The sequence below is a fragment of the Somniosus microcephalus genome, chromosome 16 (assembly GCF_052327205.1).
Source record: "Somniosus microcephalus isolate GS21.2 chromosome 16, FLI_Smic_1.0, whole genome shotgun sequence".
Classification (NCBI taxonomy): domain Eukaryota; kingdom Metazoa; phylum Chordata; class Chondrichthyes; order Squaliformes; family Somniosidae; genus Somniosus; species Somniosus microcephalus.
This window is the reverse complement of record NC_141002.1, coordinates 41,535,541-41,554,889: the sequence shown is the minus strand read 5'-3', so window position 1 is coordinate 41,554,889 and position 19,349 is coordinate 41,535,541. Positions and strand designations below refer to the sequence as shown.

Sequence of the window (19,349 nt, the reverse complement as noted above, 5' to 3'; positions counted from 1 at the left end):
AATTAATCCTTTCTCGTTACATAATACCCAGTCTAAGATGGCCTGATCTCTGGTTGGTTCCATATTGGTCCAGGAAACTATCCCGTAAACACTCCAGGAATTCCTCCTCCACAGTATTGTTACTAATTTGGTTAGCCCAATCTATATGTAGATTAAAGTCACCCATGATGACTGCTGTACCCTTATTGCACGCTTCTCTCATTTCCCTTTTAATGCCATCCCCAACTTCCGCATTACTGTTGGAGGTCTATATACCACTCCCACTAACATTTTCTGCCCCTTTGTATTTGAGTTCTACCCATACAGATTCCACATCATCAGAGCTAATATCCTTCCTTACAATTGTGTTAATCCCTTCTTTAACCAGCAATGCTACCCCACCTCCCTTTCCTTTTTGCCTATCTTTCCTGAATATTGAATACCCCTGGATGTTGAGTTCCCAGCCTTAGCCACCCTGGAGCCATGTTTCCGTAATCCCAATCAAATCATATTCGTTTACCTCTATTTGCGCAGCTAATTCATCCACCTTATTACGAATGCTCCTCGCATTAAGACACAAGGCCTTCAGGCTTGTTTTTTTAATGCTCTTAGACCTATTAGAATTATTATTTACTGTGGCCATATTTGATTTAAACCGTTGATTTCTCTGACTGCCACTTTTGTTTTTCTCCTTCCTATCTTTTGCTTTTCTCCTTGTTTCCCTTTCCTCTGTCTCCCTGCTCAGGTTCCCAACCCCCTGCCACTTTAGTTTAAACCCTCCCCAAGAGCACTAGCAAACACTCCCCCTAGGACATCGGTCCCGGCCCTGCCCAGGTGCAAACCGTCCGGTTTGAACTGGTCCCACCTCCCCCAGAACCGGTTCCAATGTCCCACGAATTTGAATCCCTCCCCCTCGCACCATTCCTCTAGCCACGTATTCATCTGAAATATCCTTCTATTTCTACTCTGACTAGCACGTGGCACTGGTAGCAATCCTGAGATTACTACCTTTGAGGTCCTATTTTTTAATTTACCTCCTAACTCCCTATATTCAGCTTTTAGGACCTCATCCCGGTTTTTACCTATATCGTTGGTACCTATATGCACCACGACAACTGGCTGTTCACCCTCCCCTTCCAAAATGTTCTGCAGCTGCTCTGAGACATCCTTGACCCTTGCACCAGGGAGGCAACACACCATCCTGGAGTCTCGTTTACGGCCGCAGAAACGCCTATCTATTCCCCTTACAATAGAATCCCCTATTACTATAGCTCTACCCCTCTTTTTCCTCCCGTCCTGTGCAGCAGAACCACACCTGGTGCCAGGAATTTGGCTGCTGCTGCCTTCATCTGATAAGCCATCCCCCCCAACAGTATCCAAAGCGGTGTATCTGTATGAGAGGGGGATGACCCCAGGGGACTCCTGCACTACCTGCCTGCGCCTATTAATCTGCCTGGCGGTCACCCATTCTTTTTCTGCCTTTGCAACCTTTACCTGCAGTGTGACCAACTGGTTAAACGTGCTATCCACGACGTCCTCAGCCTCGCGAATGGTCCAGTATGCATCCATCCGCAGCTCCAGCGCCGCAATGCGGTCTGCCAGTAGCTGCAGCTGGATACATTTCCCGCACACACAGTTGTCAGGGACACAAGAAGTGTCCCTGAGTTCCCACATAGCGCAGGAGGTGCATACCACAGGGCCGGGCTGTCCTGACATGACTTACCCTTAAATTGATTCAATTTAAATTAATTCAAATCAAAATAACCAATTAAATGATATACTCAGTGGCCCTTGTTTAACAACTGTCCCCACTACACCACAGAGACCCTAGAAACTATAAAACACAAAATTTAAGCTTGTAAAAAAGGAGAGAGAGAAACACTCACCAACCAATCACTTACCTGCTTTCTGGTGACGTCACAGTTCGATTACTTTTTACTTCTCTCTCTCCCGCTCTCTGAGCTGAGATTGGAGATTAGTAAGCCTACCTGCTCCGCCGCCCTGGGGTCGCTTTTAAATACTGCCGCCGCCGCCGCTTCCCACACAGGTCCGCAGGAAAAGCTGGGAAAGAGGGAGGAGGAGGACACAGCGCAGGAGTCCAAAACCACAGCAGGTCTTCAGGAGCCCTTCTCGTACCTCAACTTCACTGAGGAAACAATGTGTGAGATGTCTTCATCAAAGTGGCTGTCACCAAGTTATATCACCTGCTGCAGTCACAAATGGAGCCCCAAACCAGGAAATGGACAGCACTACCTGTGACCGTCAAGGACACTGTGGCACATAACTTTTATGCCATGGGATCATTCCAGACTGCAGCAGGTGGCATCAGCGACATATCACAGTCTGTTCTGCACTGCATTATCAGGAAGGTGACCGAGGCGCTCTACACCAGGAGAAACACATACACCACAATTCCTATGGACAGTGCAAGGCTAGGTGAGAGAGCACTAGGCTTGTGTGCTGTGTGCAGTTTTGGTATCACCTAAGGAAGGATGTACTTGCCTTAGAAGGGAGTGCAATGAAGGTTCACTGGACTGATTCCTGGGATGGGGGGATTGTCCTATGAGGAGAGCTGGAGCTAAACTAGGCCTATATTCCTTAGAGTTTAGAAGACTGAAAGGTGATCTCATTGAAACATATAAAATTCTTAAGGGGCTTGACAGGGTAGATGCTGGGAGGATGTTTCCCCTGGCTGTGGAGTCCAGAACAGTCTCAGAATAAGAACTGAGATGAGGAGAAATTTCTTCATTCAAAGAGTTGTGAATCTTTGGAATTCTCTACCTCAGAGGGCTGTGCTGTGTCATTGAGGATATTCAAGACTGAGATAGATAGATTCTTGGATACTTAGCAAAGCAAGGGATATGGGGCTAGTGCAGGAAAGTGGAGTTGAGGTAGAAGATCAGCCATGATCTTATTGAATGGCAGAGCAGGCTCGAAGGGTGGAATGGCCTACTCCTTCTCCTATTTCTTATGTCTTTAGATGTGAATAACAATTAACTGGAACAATAAAGAATCACCCTTTGCAATCCCATAGGGCCTGTCTTGGATGCTTGAGTACTTATCCTAGTGCTCGTAAGAGATGTATCCTCAGTGCCTACAGCTTGGGAGGTGGAAGGCTGCTGAGGTTCCATTGAGGACACTTCACGTGGCCATGATGGGCAACCTCAAGCATCTCTGGGCCTTGAAGACCCGCCTACAGACTGCAGCATCTTTACGTGGGCCGGGGCAGTGTGGCCCAGATCTCTGTGTGGCATTGACGAGGGTATTGCCAGAGTTAGTGGTGGGGTGCAGGCATACTGTCGCCCTTCGAAGTTTGTCATGCAGAGTGTGTAGTGTGAGATAGAATTGAGAAGAGAGAAAGACATTACGGTGTGAAGAAACCCTGTGCGATGTCTCCTCCAGCGCTGCGACTCGCCTCCTGCCCATGATGTCCAACATGTCCTCCTCAAGTGGGGAGAGGGTGTTCAGGCGACTTCTGGCCTCGCTGTCTGCTGCCTCATGTTGTGTGCGACCTTCTCCTGCAAGAAGAAGGGAGTGTTAGTAACAGCTTTCTGAGCCTGTCATGGTCGAATGGTGAAGATGTTGTGTGCAAGATGTGCGGTGTGGGGAAATGAGTTGCAACTATGCTGTGAGTAGGAGGTGCAGAGTGTATGAGTGGGAGGAGGAGTTGGAGTGAAGTGTGATGCATTGATTGTAGGGGTTAATTTAATGAATGTACAAAAAATTGTTTCTGAATTTGTAAGACACCAGCTCAGAGGGAATAGTGAAATCCTTACTCAACCTTTCTTTAGGGAGTGCGCTTAAAAACAAGGCACCGTATTTTAAAATTGGCAGCAGCAATTGCAAATAATTTAGACTCCAGTGTATTGTCCACTTTGGTATGAAGGTTACACCTGAACCTTAATGTCAACTGACGGAAAAAAAAGTTGTGCCTCAGTATTTGCATGTTGTAGGTGTGACCTACGCAGTGGACTTTACTGTCGTACACCTAAAAGGAAATGGATCTTTTGGTTTCAGTTTAATAGCTACTTTTATTTAATGAAAATATAGCTGATTTTTACTAAAATGCCAGCAGCATATACCAGAAACTTTATCAAAAATCAAAACTAGCTTTGATTTGTCCTTAATTATTAATGACAAATCCTTCCATTACAGAGAGAAAACTCCAATGCCAAATCTTATAAATGGGATATTCTTCTGAAAACATTATAAATACGTATTCTCTTATGATTGGATGCACTCTTTTTTGCTCCTGCTCCTTGGTGAACACGCCCTTCAATGCCACGCATCTACGTTGGAGAATTCTGGACGATCAGACTGCTCACAGGCAACCAGCAATGCTGTGTTTGGCTGGTCACCATTGGCGACTTCTTCTGTGATAATTCCTTTCCCCTGCAGAGAAATGCTGACCTCCTCTTGGTGCCACCCTGTGCAGCACAGATGAGGTCAGGAACTCAGCAGGAGAGAAGGGTGATTCAGCTTGCATCCCTTTCCTTTCCGGTGTGTACAGTGCCAATCTGCAGTTTACTTGGGCAACAACTTGCACATTGTTATGTTTTAATAGGAGGAAAGAGAATTTGGATTAAACCATTCTATCCTGCATGAGCTTGTCGTTCATTTGCAGCTGGATTTTTATTTTGATTAACCTTTTTGTTAATGCACTCTGTTTCATCACTCGTAAATGCTTTTGCAGGCAATGTCAAAGTCCATAGGTGCAGTGACTTGCAACTTCTTGTTCAGGCTTCACTGAAATCTAGTCACTCTGTACTTTTTGTGTATAAAACGGACAGGCAGATGATTAATAACACAGGTCAAAGATGTGTTTTACATAAATTTATCATTAAAAGGGTGGTTAGCCTCAATACTTTTTTAATAACTAATGGCATCTAGATTAGTGTGATTGTGATACTGCACTTAATGATTTGCATCTGAGTATTCAGCTTCAAGCTCATCCATTTAGACTGCATAGACTTGTAAAACTTGATGTCAACTTGTAAATCATCGAAAGTGAACTATGCAAGAGCACTATTTAGAGCTGTTACATTGAAATCAATTTTTATTCTCCTAAAACCTTTGTTGCGTCTCTTGTCATCAACCTCAGATTCTTAATTATGTACATGATTATTATATTGCATTGTTAATTCAGCTGTTTGATTTTTCTGTCACTAAGATCATTGTAGTTTACTTACATGTTCACTAGTTTTATTAAGCAACAGAATTGGATTCTAGTCTAAATTAAAACAAATTCGGTAGAGCTTGTATGTAGGACAACTTCAATCTGAAATATTACAAAAAAGGGAATGCCTTATCTTAAACCTGGATTCCCTCTCTGTGGGTTTGCTATTCAGATTTGTTTGTATTACGGCTTTTTAATCCCCAAAAAACTTCATTTTAGTTTTATAATTTTTCTCCCCTCCATTTGTTAATTTTCAGAACTTATTGCAGCAACATGCTGCAGTGTGGAATGGGGGGCATGAATTTGTATCTGCAATTGCCTCATGTAGTAAACTACCAAACTTGACTGAAGTGCTGAGTGGAGGGCAACAGCTGCTTCCTACCCCCAGGTGCACAAGGAGAATCGAGTGAAAATGTTTCTGTACAAATCCATGTTGCTGGTGTTAAAGTGCCAGTGATGGTGGGCTGTCATCCCTGCTAGGGCGGGAGTTGCTCAACGGACGGACCTCAGTGGCCTGGAGCGCCTGATATTACTGAGCACAGTTGACAGAGACCAGGGGGAATAGGTCACTGGCCTACTCACTCAACCCAGGAATAGTATTTCCCACCCTCTGGGAAGGGGATAAGAAATAAGTGGAAGGGTTATGCAGGGCCTAATATGCTCCTCAGTACACTCAGTATTATAGAACAGCCTAACTGATGTCGGGAAAATTACAATAAAAATCATTACTATGCTAGATTTGAGGTTTTTTTTCTTCTGTTCTGTACAGGTTCGTGAATTGGGTGGCATTCCACTCGTCCTGGACAACTGCAGCATCGATGACAACAACCCTTGTATCCTTTACTGCAATACTTTTTTTGATTTTCTGTAAAAAGATCCCTTGAATCACCTCAGCTGAGCATTGCCTTTCATACCTCTGCCCTAAAAAGAGAAACCTGCGTTTCAGCAATTACATTTCTTGTCCTTGTTGGCCCGGATTTTGCGGTGGGTGTGGCGGCGTACTCTGAGTATGCCACCATACCTCCTTTGAAATCCACCGCAAGTTCGGAATTTCCACATGCGTTTGCGCACACGCGAAATCCGGAACTTGCGGTCTGTCAATGTACACGTTGACAGGCCATCCGTGCCGGCCACAAAAAAGCAATCGCTGGCGCAGAGTTGGGCTATTTGCCAGAAATTGCGCACGGAAATGTTACGGTTGATGCAAACAGGGACATGGCCTGTTTGCATCAGTGTAACGGGATATGATATCTAAGGCATTAATTAAACATTTTCAAATCGTAAATTATACACATACACTGTATCAAATGAGTTTCTGAAAATATTGGCCCGGATTACAGTTTTAATGATGGCTAAAATTATCAAAAAATTACATTTTTAGTGAGGTTGGTGGAATGAAGGTAATTACGAATAAAATTCCAATTCTGTGAATTGTATAATTATTAGATTTTGAGATTCCACTGCATCTCATTATGGAATTCCCTTCGGAAATGATTAAAATGGAATTCTGCTTTGTGATTGGAGGACATCCCACGTACGCTTCCACACCGTCTGCGTCCCAGGGATCAGTGGGCCATTACGCTGCCCTCCGCATCACAACCTCAGACTGCACGTTTTCACAGCCTCGCCGCCACCAGGTAGGTTTGTAATTCTTTCGCAGGTCGGAGGTGTACTCCAGAGGTACGCCTCCGACCGCAATTTTTGGCCCCTTGTCTTTCATTTATCCAGAATAATGTCATGAAATGTAACAGCAACAAAGTTAGTGGATACTTTTTATTCTGCTTTATCCTTTCTGATCTGTTTTCACAGTATTGACAAGTGTCCTTTTCTGGTATCAATGGACTGGCATTTTTGGTGAAATTTGCAATGCAGAAAATGTGTTATTGGGAACCTGCATTTTTTGACTTGCTCTTACAAAAGTCTTGACAGCAGAGTGCGGTTGTCCTATATTAGAGATCTGGGCATAGGGTGCATAGTTAGCTGGAATAGGCATAACGTGTGCCTGAAAGACCAAAACAGTGCCTTTGTTCCTAAAAATGTTTGTCGCAGAGATCCTTTGCCTTGACCTGCCCAAAAATATATTTTATTCAGTTTTGTGTGGGAAGTGTCCATCATACGTCGCATGTTGCATCTCTTCCTGGAAACAGAGCAACTCGCCTTTGGAGTAAAGCTTTTGCTTTGTTGCCTTTGCCCACATCTCTCTCCAATCTCAATTAATGAGTACAGACAAGCATGGTTGCCACTCCTGTCCTAAAAAGGAAAAAATCTGAACTAATTAAATAAGCAATACTCGAAGTTGTGGACTTGCACATGTGACTCATGTATTTGTTTCCTTCTTATTATGCACTCGTAGGCCCATGGATCCCAGGGACACAGGCTGTTCAGAAGCGTCCCTGGGATCTCGTGGGCCCGGTCCTCCAATGAGAAAGGAGGACTCCATTTACGAACGGAATCCCCATAAGCCCTAATGGAATCCCGAAATAATTAAACAATTGGACAACTACAATAAAAATAAATGTTCTCATTTTTGAATTTAATTAAAAGTTCCTTCAATATAGCAAATGCAATAAAAATTAATTTTTTTCAAAAATAATTTTAAACATTTAAATCCGGGCCAACATTTGGATAAACGAATTTTAAGTGTTTGTGCAACATTTTTTATTTTTACATTTTTAATTTAAGATTTATATTAACCCTAACACTGGTGAAAGCAGGCCCTATGCCTGCTTTTACCAGGCATAAGTGTTTCGTGGGCTTTTTCTGGGCAGTAGTTACTCTGCATCAGCGAAAGTGAATTTCTAGTCAGTTCGTTAGATCTCACGTGTGGAAACCCAGAACTTGCGGGGCCTTTCAGCTGGCTTACAATGGACACCGTCATCAGGACTACAAATTCCAGCCATAGGTTTTTTTGCTTTCGTGGACAGTGAAACTAGTGGAGTAGAGAAAATGGAATAATGCTGATCTCTTGGTCCTATGGTCAATCACACTTGCTGTGCTCTGGTCATATAATTGAGAGCCTACATATGGTCTCTATTCACGTGATCCAGTTTCACTTTATAGTGACAGGTTGGTGATTCATTGTTGCATTGTATTTGGATGACCAGCGTGAGAGTTTAAACCTTTTATACTTTAGGATGACATAAATCAAATCCTGAACAGAACAGCTATCTTCTATTGAACTCGAGTAGTTATTCCAGAATACATTCATTCACCAAAAATCACCTTTAGCCACCAAGAAATTAGCTTTCCTCATCCTTCAGTTTCCACAGACCATAAATAAATACCTACTATTCAACAGGGGAAAGCAGTGAGGGTCGCAATGTTATATTGAGGCTGTCTTGGAAAGTTTCAAATTGTGCTTTTGAATATAAAAAGCAAACAAATATGTAATTCATGAGGTAAGGAACAGCAAGCAAGTAATGAAATATAAGAGTAAAGAAAAAAATGACCACCATTAATGATTATTTTAAGATTTGGTACTAATCAGGCCTTTTAAGTGGCATAAAAGTTATCCAGATGAAAAGCTTAAGGTTGAAGATTTCCTCCGAAGTGTTGTTGACTGACAATCGGCAAGAAGTTTCTGTTTAGGAATAATAATGTATAGTGTGAAGAAGCAAAATTATAACCAAGACAATCTGGTACCTTAAGATAGCACAAGTGTCTAAATACATTGATGATACAATAAACTTACATTTATCTAGCTCCTTCATGGGAGTAAATATGAACACCGAATACAAGTGGAGCTAAGAAAAGGTGTGGTCGAGTTAGGTGATTTATGATCCCGTTTAAAGTGGAGAGAGGACAAGACAGGATCCCATTGAATACAATTTTAATGCAAGTAAACTGACAGACCAAAACACAAGCATGATGGTCAGTCTTGAGTTGTGGGAACCTACTATGTACTTTCCTTACATCATTGGTTCTGGTTGTGCGAGCTGAATATATTGAATAATTTTTTTGTAAATATAAGTTTTTAGGTAGAGGGTGTAATTGGAAGCATTCCAAGAGAAAACCGGATTGTAGGAATGACGCTATTGCCTTTTAGCTACATACTTTTATATTGTTTGAGATCACGTTCACACCGTTCTACATAGTGTACACTTTTGGGATCTCGGAACAAAGAGTTTCAAGATGGTAAACAGATACAGTATGGGTTTATATCCAGCTTCTTTATTCAACAGGCAATTTTAGACAGTGTTTTCTTTACCCTATCCTTTAAAGTCATGGTCCAGGTGCGTGTTGCGATAATAAAAAATAGTCAGGACTTCCACTCGCGGCTTCTGTGACGGTATCCTATATTACTCCTGTCCTGGTCTGTTCACATCAACCTGACTATATACATTATAGAAAATTGCACTCTTGTAGGCTTGTTGATCATATTTTTCTTCTTTCAAAGATGCAGAGCTCTGAAGGATTTGAATACCTAAATAGTCACTTGCTGATCCTTTTTAATGCACGTCTTGACACGAAAGCTCAACTATTATAATCCTCCCCATTTTTAGCTCAGAAGTTTTTGTTTTAAGAAGCTTGCCAAAATCAGTTGATCGCTCCAAGTCTCTTTCACCCATCAGCCCTGTGCTTGCTGACCTTCACTGGCTCCCGGTTCGACAACGCCTGTTTTAAAATCCTCATCCTTGTTTTCAAATCCCTCCATGGCCTCACCCCTCCCCATCTCTGTAATCTCCTCCAACCCTACAAGCCTTTGAGATCTGTGTTCTGGCCTCTTGTGCATCCCCGATTTTAATCGCTCTACCACTGGAGTTTGTGCCTTCAGCTGCCTGGGTCCTAAGCTCTGGAATTCCCTCCCTAAACCTCTCTGCCTCTCTACCTCTCTCTCCTCCTTTCAGATGCTACCTCTTTGACCAAACTTTTGGTCATCTGTCCTAATATCTCCTTCTGTGGCTTGGTGTCAACATTTTTTTTATTGCTATCGCTCTTCTTAAGCACCTTGGGACATGTTACTACGATAAATGCACTATATAAATGTAAGTTGTTGTTTTGCCACTCATTAAGAAGATCCATTCTGCAATGTGTTGTAACATGGAATGTTGGGATGTGGCTTTGTACATTTGATTGCTCACACTCCTATTGTTTGATGTGCTCCAGAATTGAGGTGCTTGCCCACAGACAAGAAGACAGTGAGAGTCACATTGAGTTATATAGGGGGTGATTTTTGCCAATGGGGAGCTTTTGGAGGCGGGACTCCCACTTGCCGGGTTTTAGTCCTGCCTCCATTGACTTCTGGCCAACCCACGTTATTTTCCCTCGATTGACCTTGTTAAGCCCGCCCAGTGTGCTTAGCAGGCCAGTTAAGGGCAAGCCGGTTGCAGAGAACGTCAACGTATGACGTGACAGATGAATTGTCATCGTTTGACAGCTCTGTGAAGCTGTCAAACAGTGACATTCTCTGTAGTTTGATGAGGACTTGAATTCAAGACCTCATCAAACCTCTTTCTTTTGCAGAAATGGGATGGTTGTTGCATTGGAGAATGCAACGGCCATTTGTCATCTCTGCTGCGGTGGTGCGAGATTCTCCGCATACCCACCGACTGAAGCCTGCAGGAAGAAACAAAGGTAAGTACACTTTTTCTAACACTTGCACTTACCTCAGATACTCACCTCTCCACACTTGCACCCATCACTCACCTCCACAGCACACTCTTGCACCCCTCTGACCCCCGATGACCCACTGCTCGCCTCGATGACCCTGGCGGGGTTCAGAGCCTTCAGGAAGCCCGCACTTGTGTGGGCAAAATGGTGATCAGCCTATTTTCTGCCTGTTAACAAAATCTGCCATTTTTCCGGCAGTCCCGCCTCCCCAGGGCCGGCAAGATCGCACCCATAGAGTCCACAGCACAGAAACAGGCCATTCGGACCAACTGGTCTATGCTGGCATTTATGCTCCACACAAGCCTCCTCCCGCCCTTCATCTAACCCTACCTGCATATCCTTCTACTCCTTTCTTCCTCGTGCTTCTCTAGCTTTCCCTTAAATGCACCTATGCTATTCACCTCAGCTACTCCTTGTGGTAGTGCATTCCACATTCTTACCACTCTTTGGTTAAAGAAGTTTCTCCTGAATTCTCTATTGGATTTATTAGTGACTATCTTTTATTAGCTGTAGTTTTGGACTCCCCACAAGTGGAACCATCTTCTCTATGTCTAGGCTATCAAGCCCCTTCATAATTTTAGAGACCTCCATCAGGTCACCCCTCAGCCTTCTCTATTCTAGAGAAAAGAGCCCCAGTCTATTTAGCCTTTCCTGATGAGTATATCCTCTCAGTTCTGGTATCATCCTTGTGAATCTATTTTGCACCTTCTCCTGTACCTCTATGTCCTTTTTATAATATGGAGACCAGACCTGTACACAGTACTCCAATTGTGGTCTAATCAAAGTTCTATACAAGTTTAACATCATTTACCTGCTTTTCAATTCTATCCCTCTAGAAATGAACCCCAGTGCTTTGTTTTTTTTTAGGGCCTTATTAACCTGCGTTGCTACGTTTAGTGATTTGTGTATCTGTACCCCAGATCCTTTTGAACCCTGTCCCTTTTCGATTCTTATTATCCAAGCAGTATGTGGCCTCCTTATTCTTCTTACCAAAATGCACCACCTCACACTTCTATATATTGAAATAATCATGCATAGGTTGCTTGTGTACACCTCCCAATGACTGTTTTCAAAGTAGCATTGGCAGAGGCTGAGGCAAAGCTTGTCAACCTCCCTATTCAGAAAGAAATGGTGCATATTGCAGTGTAGCCCAAATGAGGGGAAGGGAAGAGGCACAAAAAAAATGTTTATTCTCCAAAAATCGTCTTTGTTCCAGAAATTAGCCTTCCTCGATGTTCAATGTCCAAAGACAAATAGATGAACACTCTATCATCCAACAAGAGAAAAGCAGTGAGGGACACTGTGTCATATTGAGCCTATCTTGGTTGGTTTTAAATGGCACTGTTGAATATATTGAGCAAACTGTGGCTGTAGGTCATCCTAGTGACTACTACAGGTAGACTATCCTTTATCCGAAAACCTCGGGACCAGCCGTGTTTCGGTTTTCGGAAAATTTCGGATTTCGGAAGGTATTTTGTAAGACTGGGAAATTTGTCGGCGGGGGGGTCGGTCGGGGGTGGGGATCGGCGGGGGTCGGGGTCGTGCGCACGACTTACGCTGAACGAAAACACTTTCGGTTTTCAGAGGATTTCGGTTTTCGGAAGTGCGGTTAAAGGATACACTATCCCTTATCCGAAAGGGCGGGGGTTGGGGGGGGGAGAAAAGAATATCGGACAGGCCGCTGCAGCTATCGGACGGGCCGCTGTATTGTTGGGTTCACTCTCCCGGTATACCTCCTTCACACTGCCCGGCTCGGCCTGCAATCTCCTACCCAGGAGGGAACTCGGTGACCCTCTGCCCTGCTCAGCATAAGTCGCGCGCCACTCTGGTCATGTCGTGCGCACGACTTACGCTGAACGAAAAAACCTTCGGTTTTTAGAGGGTTTCGGTTTTCGGAAGTTCGGATAAAGGGTAGTCTACCTGTATTGCTCTTCACAGGATGGGTGACCTCCTTTGTCAGGCACAGACAAGAGGAGAGCTGATACAACTACAAACTATCTGGCACGTAATCGGACTTCAGCTCCAGGCAGTTTGGTCAGCTCTGCTGACCTTCAGGAACAAGTCCACAACAAGTAGGTGAAGCTCTGGATAGTTCATGTAGAAACTCATTCTCCATGTCTTGATGCCATGGAGATACAGCATTTGTGTTAACTGAACCTCCAGCTCTTTCCTGTTGGTGACCAAGCAGGACACCATCAATATACATTACAGCAGGCACCCTTAAAAGAAATGAGGTCAAGTCTTGAGTGGACACCATTGCAACTTAAATCCTATTGGACAACTGAGGTTGTCGAGAATTATATCTCATGTTGCATTTCAGACAGAGGTTGCAGAGATTTTATTAAGTTGAGCGAGGACAGTGCAGCAGTAACAGTTAGATGATCAGTTTCTGGATTTACTGGAAAAGAATGTTCATTTATGCCTTTCCTCTATTCCTTCTGATTTCCAGGATCATTCACAAAATCTGTGCCAAGGAAACTGCGTTCATCTTAGTAATGGCCTGCTGGTTGAGGAAAACCTGGTTCTTCAATCTTTGCAGATTGACCATTTCAGATCCAGTCAGGGCAGGCTCTACTGTTGCAAATGTAGCATCACATATGGTGCATCACATGGTACAGCAATGCCCAAAACCTCTGTGATGGCCTTACTTTTAAGAGGACTACCCTAAATAAACTAGATGGCTTGCTTCAGTGACAGAAGACTTTTTAAAAATCATTTTTCAAGGCCCCTTACCGTAAAAATCTGTAACATGAAATGAAAATAAATTTTCCGATGGCAGAGTTGAGTGAATTGGATTCTAGGATCTTTGTGTTTTTGTTCCCTTGCTGGTCAGAAACCATCAGGGAAATCAGAGGCCATCCTACTCGCACCTCTTTGTGGGCCAATGTACCGTTTTTCTTGAACCTGCCTACAAAGTAGCTACTTGGACTTAAATGCACATTTTCACTGAGCATTATTGTTTTCGACTGACCATTCAACTGATGGACGCGTTAGTGACTTTACTACTGGCTTTAACATTTGGATAATAAAGTTTCCACCTCCTTTATGCAGTAGTTGACTGAGGAAGTCATGTTAGATCGTCAGTGCCTGTTATGACCTCTCTCACTTTGAATATAGTTCACTTTCAATGTACGAAGCTCTCTCCCATTCTCGGCATCTTCCTTTGATCTGGTGCTACTTGTATTTTCTGTGTGTACATTTCAGTTTCCTCATTGTTACTACTTGGTCCCTCCACTGCTTCCTGTGGTCAAGAGAATTAATGTATGATTCATAATGAGGTCCCTGTGTACAACAGTGGCTTTCCATCTTTTCCTGCAAATATTGACACATTCCTGGAGTCTCTGGGAGTGTCAGGTACCTAAAGGAAAACAATGATATCATTGAAGGAGACATCTTTTTACTAGTATACAGGACCAGAATTGACATGCGAGTAAGTCAACAAACACAGAAGTCTGATAACCTCACAGATCCCAGAAGCCCTTTGCAGACCCCTTGGGGTCCCAGTAGCTGAATTTGAAAACCTGTGATGTACAGTGGAGGTGGGGACAGTGACCTCAGGATTTTGCTGCATTTGGGTGACAGGTTTGCATGTAGATGTTGAACTACCCTCAAAAAATTAGGAAACCATCAGCACTGGTAGGAATGGTAAAACTCTGCCTGTCTATTATTTGGCCATGGCATATTACAGATTGCCCTCGGTCCTTTTCCAGCACTTTCACCCACTAGGCCTCGCAGCTTGAAAAATCCCCGTAAATCAGTTTGGCCTGAGAAAGGGGGAGTGAACTGATCACAAAGCTCTTCATCATCCATTTGACTATCTGTGGGCTTGTCACTTTACTGCTGTTATCGCCATTGTCTGAATTGCCTAGTGTGTTCTAGGCATGCCTCAGGGATGGGGTTGGGGTTAAGGGTTAAAGAGAGAGAATTGTGGTGAATCTAAGGTTTAATTAAAGGCCAGGGCAGTGCTGACCAAAAGGTATAATTTTGTTTAAAGAAAATAAAAAACCAAATTGAGATGTCTGAAAACAACTGCACGTATAAAGTCTTCATTATATTTTGGAATTTAGCATGAAAAATGCTTAGGCAGTAGATGGAAAAGATTTTTTTTTTTTTTTTTTTTTTTTTAAGTACTAATTATTGAACCTGTACAATGAGCAAAAACACTGATTTATCATCTAACACACAATAGTATTGGCACCCAAGAGAGTGCTGTAGGTCAATGTTCATCATCCTTCCTGGTTGGTGGGGGACAGCATTGAAGTGGAAAGTGGTGAAAGGAAAAAGTGTGGTTTAAAATATTAACCACTCATTCTTTCTGAATGCAAACTACAACTTTGAGTTGTAAATGCCACATGTTGCTTTAGCGAAATAAGAGAAAAAAATTGAAGGAAGGAACAGCACATAAAATAACCCAGTTGTTTTGAATTGTTTGCTTTCCTTCTAGTGATGTTTGGAATTATTGATGTATCTTATAATGCAGTTGTGTTGCATAATATTACCTGCTGATGTAAGCCCCCAAAGTGTGGACTGAGTGATATACACAGTCGACAACACTGGCTTGTTGTAAGAAAGACAGACCCAATAATTGAAGTAAAAACGGTTTATTCAGGCCTGGGGAGCTATGGCTCTTGCGTCCCAACACAAGGCTCCAACTCCACCGAATCTCTTGAGGTTTACACAGTTATACACATATTCCGAGACCTCCTACTCCAGAGGTCCAATCGATTTAAAAGTCTATACATTAATCACTAATTAGGTGTGCCTAACTTCTACAAGGTAACCAATAACATAAGTTTCACTTTTCACTGTATGGGCCTGTGGCCCCTCTGATTTCTTGGAAATGAGTCATCAGGTCATGTGATTTCTGAGAAACGAGACCCTCTCTTGACCACTACTAAGTTTCGTTTTTCCAGAAAAGGGTTATGTCAGTGTCTCTTTTTGTAAGTTTCATCTCTCTAAACTGGTATGGTCATTTCTGCAATTAAACATACGAATAATTAGTACATTTCATCTTTAAACATTTTGCTGCGCAATTGCGTTCTACTAAACGTGCCCTGTTACGCTCATTTTTAAATCTTACTTCAGTCCCTCCTTTTGACCTTTTGGACAATTGTTCCAAAACAGGTCAACATGTATGTCCACTGCCTGGTGTCTGCCAGAGCGTGCACTCCCTGGCCTTCTACCAGTCTAGGTTATACATGTATATATCCTATCAATTTGGAGGCCGACTTCCCCCCTCTGTGGTATGGTGGTCTTTCCTCTACGGTGGGCTTTCCTTTAGGGTGGTCTTTCCTTTATGCACTCCTTCTGGTGTAACCATTCCCGGGGCCCCTTAGACCCTGCACTAATGGTTGAGGCTTTTCGGCTCAAGCCGGTCCCTCATTCCCACGTGGGGTGTGTGACGTGCCAATTCGAGACTGTCATCACACACCAGTCCTCATTCACCACCCTCCTTCTGCCACCCTCCTTCTGCCACCTCCATCTTACGGTTGGCCGGCCCGGTCTTTAATTACCATGCCCAATTAATCCCATATAATTTCAGGGCTTCCCATCGCGTCTTACACCATTTGCCTTGGAGAGGCGGGGGAGTTGTCCATTCTTAACATCGCTACCTGCCCCTCCTCCGGCTCTACTTCTTTCACCGCACCACTTTCGGCCTTACTCATTCTGGCACAAAGGCACTGGAGAAATAAAAATACACAATATATCAGAATAACAATCAAGAGGAATATCATTATGCCTTGTACCACCGAGGCGCCCACAGTCCCCGACCATCCTGGTCCCCAATTATCAAAATATGAGGAAGTGGGTGAGTTTCCTCTAATGTTGTACTAATGTCTTTCTGTTGTTTCTTTAAGCCTTCTTCTATTTTATGATAGTACTTTAAAATTTCCTTCGTTTCCTGCCGTAACTTCTGCCAAGCTTCCTCTAACTTAGAAATTGCCTTGGGCTCTGGTATGACATAAGTTTCAACCCTTTTTAGTAAGTCCCATATTATCAAATGACCAGGTTTTCCTATCTGTGTAGGTATCTTTAGACCAAAACAACGGTTTGGTTGGGGAATGATATAAGCCATATCTTGATATTCATATTTCTGTTCAATTGTGGTCACACAACAGGTCCCATTGTTCCTTGATGCTACCCAGGTCCAGTGTATCCCCTTGGGTGAACCTCGAGGGTGCAATTGGTAATTTTCGTAAATCCGTACTCGGATGTGTCTCCCTCGGTGGGGGGGTGTGTGCACACCCATGTCCTTCCCTTGTGGTGGCACCCGTCCACTATCACCCCCCTTTAGGTTTCATTCTTCTGTTTATTATCTTCATCCCTTTCCCAAAGCACCTTGGTAGGGACATCATGATATTTAACCCACTTTCCCTTTGTACTTCTCCTATATTAATCACATCGTATCGGGGTTGTCCCCCTTCTGGGAATTGTGGGATGGCCAGTACAAAGCCAATCATCTTAGTCCATGGGGTCAGACAATCACCTGCCCGGTGTACTTGTCCCATTTTACATTCCTTACATAGGCTTTTATTTGTGTCAATCCAAGGTTCCAGATCCTTATTAGTAATCTAATCAGGGATCTGTTCATTATTTATTTGCCTCATGTTATGCTGAGCATTCGACAATAGCCATGAGCCCTACGTGGCACATATTAGTTCCTTATCGGTTTGGCGAGAAGCATTATTAAGTCTATCAATAATTGTATTGATTGTTTCTGCATGGGGGGCTACTATCTCTTCCACCCCCGACAATTGCATTATTGTTTGGTTTCCCTGCCAGTGTCAATTGCTGGCTATTTCCAGTAGCTTGTTTTAGTAACTTCTCTCTTTTTGCTTGTAATTCTTCTACTCCTTCGTTTACTCCTTCTATGTCCAAGCTATTAACTGTTGCTAACCTGGCCGCATACCCTGCTCCGGTCGTTTCCAATACTCCCCGTTTCTTACATCTTTGTAAGATAGATTTTTCTCTCCTGTGGATCCTCTAATTGTTTTACCCACAGGGAGTTCCAGGTTTTTTTTGTATCTCAAAAGTACTCATATTAATGGCACGCTTAGTAACTCTATGTGCTACACTAGAATACACCTCATCCTGTGTTCTCCTTATTACTAATCCCCCTCGATAATGGCAATACTTATATTTATCCCTAGAATCAAGGCAAGGACGCTCCATCTCATTCCGGACGTCCAATGTTCCTGTAATTACAAAAAGGGGGCTGGCCGTCACCAGCCAGTTAGAATTATTCTGCTCTTATACATTTTATCAGTTCAAAATGCTGTACATCTGGTTCATTTCTTGTTCTGTGGCTCTGTCCCCAGACATACCTGAAGATGCAAACTATGGCATATAATATCATCATACACAGCCTATTATCATCATACACAGCCCTATCATTGATATATGTAGTAACTCCCCTTCCCATTCTTTATATCTTCTAGTATACTCCTCACTCTGTCAAAAAGGGCACCATCTCTGGTTTACTCATTGTCTTTCTTATATATTTTTAACTGAGTCCAGTGTTTCCACCTTCCTTTACCCGTTCCAGACCCATCTACATGAGCACATGTGTCATTATTCATTAATACTTCATAAGGTCCTGACCATCTGGGTGCTAGCCCTGGTTTGGCTGGTATTATTTCTGCTATCACTTTGCTATCTATTGCTAAGACCTCCTTCTGATCGTCCCGTGTATCCTGTTCTCGATCCCGTATAATCTGTTGGTCTTTGGCCTCATGTCTCTAACTATCTGTCCAGATTTATCTTTGGGTAACAGGACAGCTTCCCAAGCAGTCTCCTGGCCGTTTGAGACGGTGCTGCAATTAGTTTATAAGATAACTTCCATTTATCAAATCCTAATTTTCCTTCTATCACTGTGGGGAAATAACTCAACATTAAGAAATTTACATTTATTAATGTCCAATATCTTTAAATTCTATTCAGTAATACTGAAGTTGTTGCTTCGTGAACTCAAACAGCTGTCAGTGGAAAGGGTTAACTCCTTCGCAGGCTTTTGAAGGTGGAGCTAAACATTATTGCGTCACTTCACGCAACCCAAAAAAACATCCCTGACTGAAAGACAGTTGTGGTTTCACACTTTGATTCAACATGAACATTTGGGCTTCATTGGTCAGATTCCCTCTCTCAGTTGATCGTTTAGCTGCCCATCCTCTTGTGTGCTTTAATTTATTATTACAGACTCTTTGGGTAGGAGAGAGGTTCCTACTAATTCTTTGATTATATTCTTGTCTCTTACGGGTCTTCTCCTGGTGTCATATATCCTTGCCTACTCCGTTATCATGTAATCAGACACCACCCCAAAGGCATTCCGACTATCTATATAGGTTTACACATTTTCCTTTGGCTACCCCCCTTTGATCAAATCCTGTATAGGCTGGGCCTGCCTGTTTGTTTGACTTATAATCTGGGGGCCAGTACACTTCATTCGCTTTAGGGTCGACTAAAGCTCCTACTTCTCGCAGTATATCTATCCCTAGGATTGTTCCTTCGGTGTTCTCGCATACCCACAACTGTGTAGGTATTATTATACATCCAATTTCTAGTAAGACTGTTTCGCTCTTATAAG

At 43.0% G+C, this 19,349-nt stretch overlaps 1 protein-coding gene across 1 annotated transcript in view; it reads left to right on the top strand.

The window, feature by feature from the left end:
• Nucleotides 1-19,349, top strand: part of LOC147106099 (ataxin-10-like) — a 205,430-nt gene that overhangs the window by 133,593 nt on the left and 52,488 nt on the right. Inside the window, exon 5 of the mRNA XM_086008863.1 lies at nucleotides 5,925-5,988. Coding sequence (XP_085864989.1) covers nucleotides 5,925-5,988 — 64 coding nt within the window. The remainder of the gene's footprint in view (nucleotides 1-5,924; nucleotides 5,989-19,349) is intronic.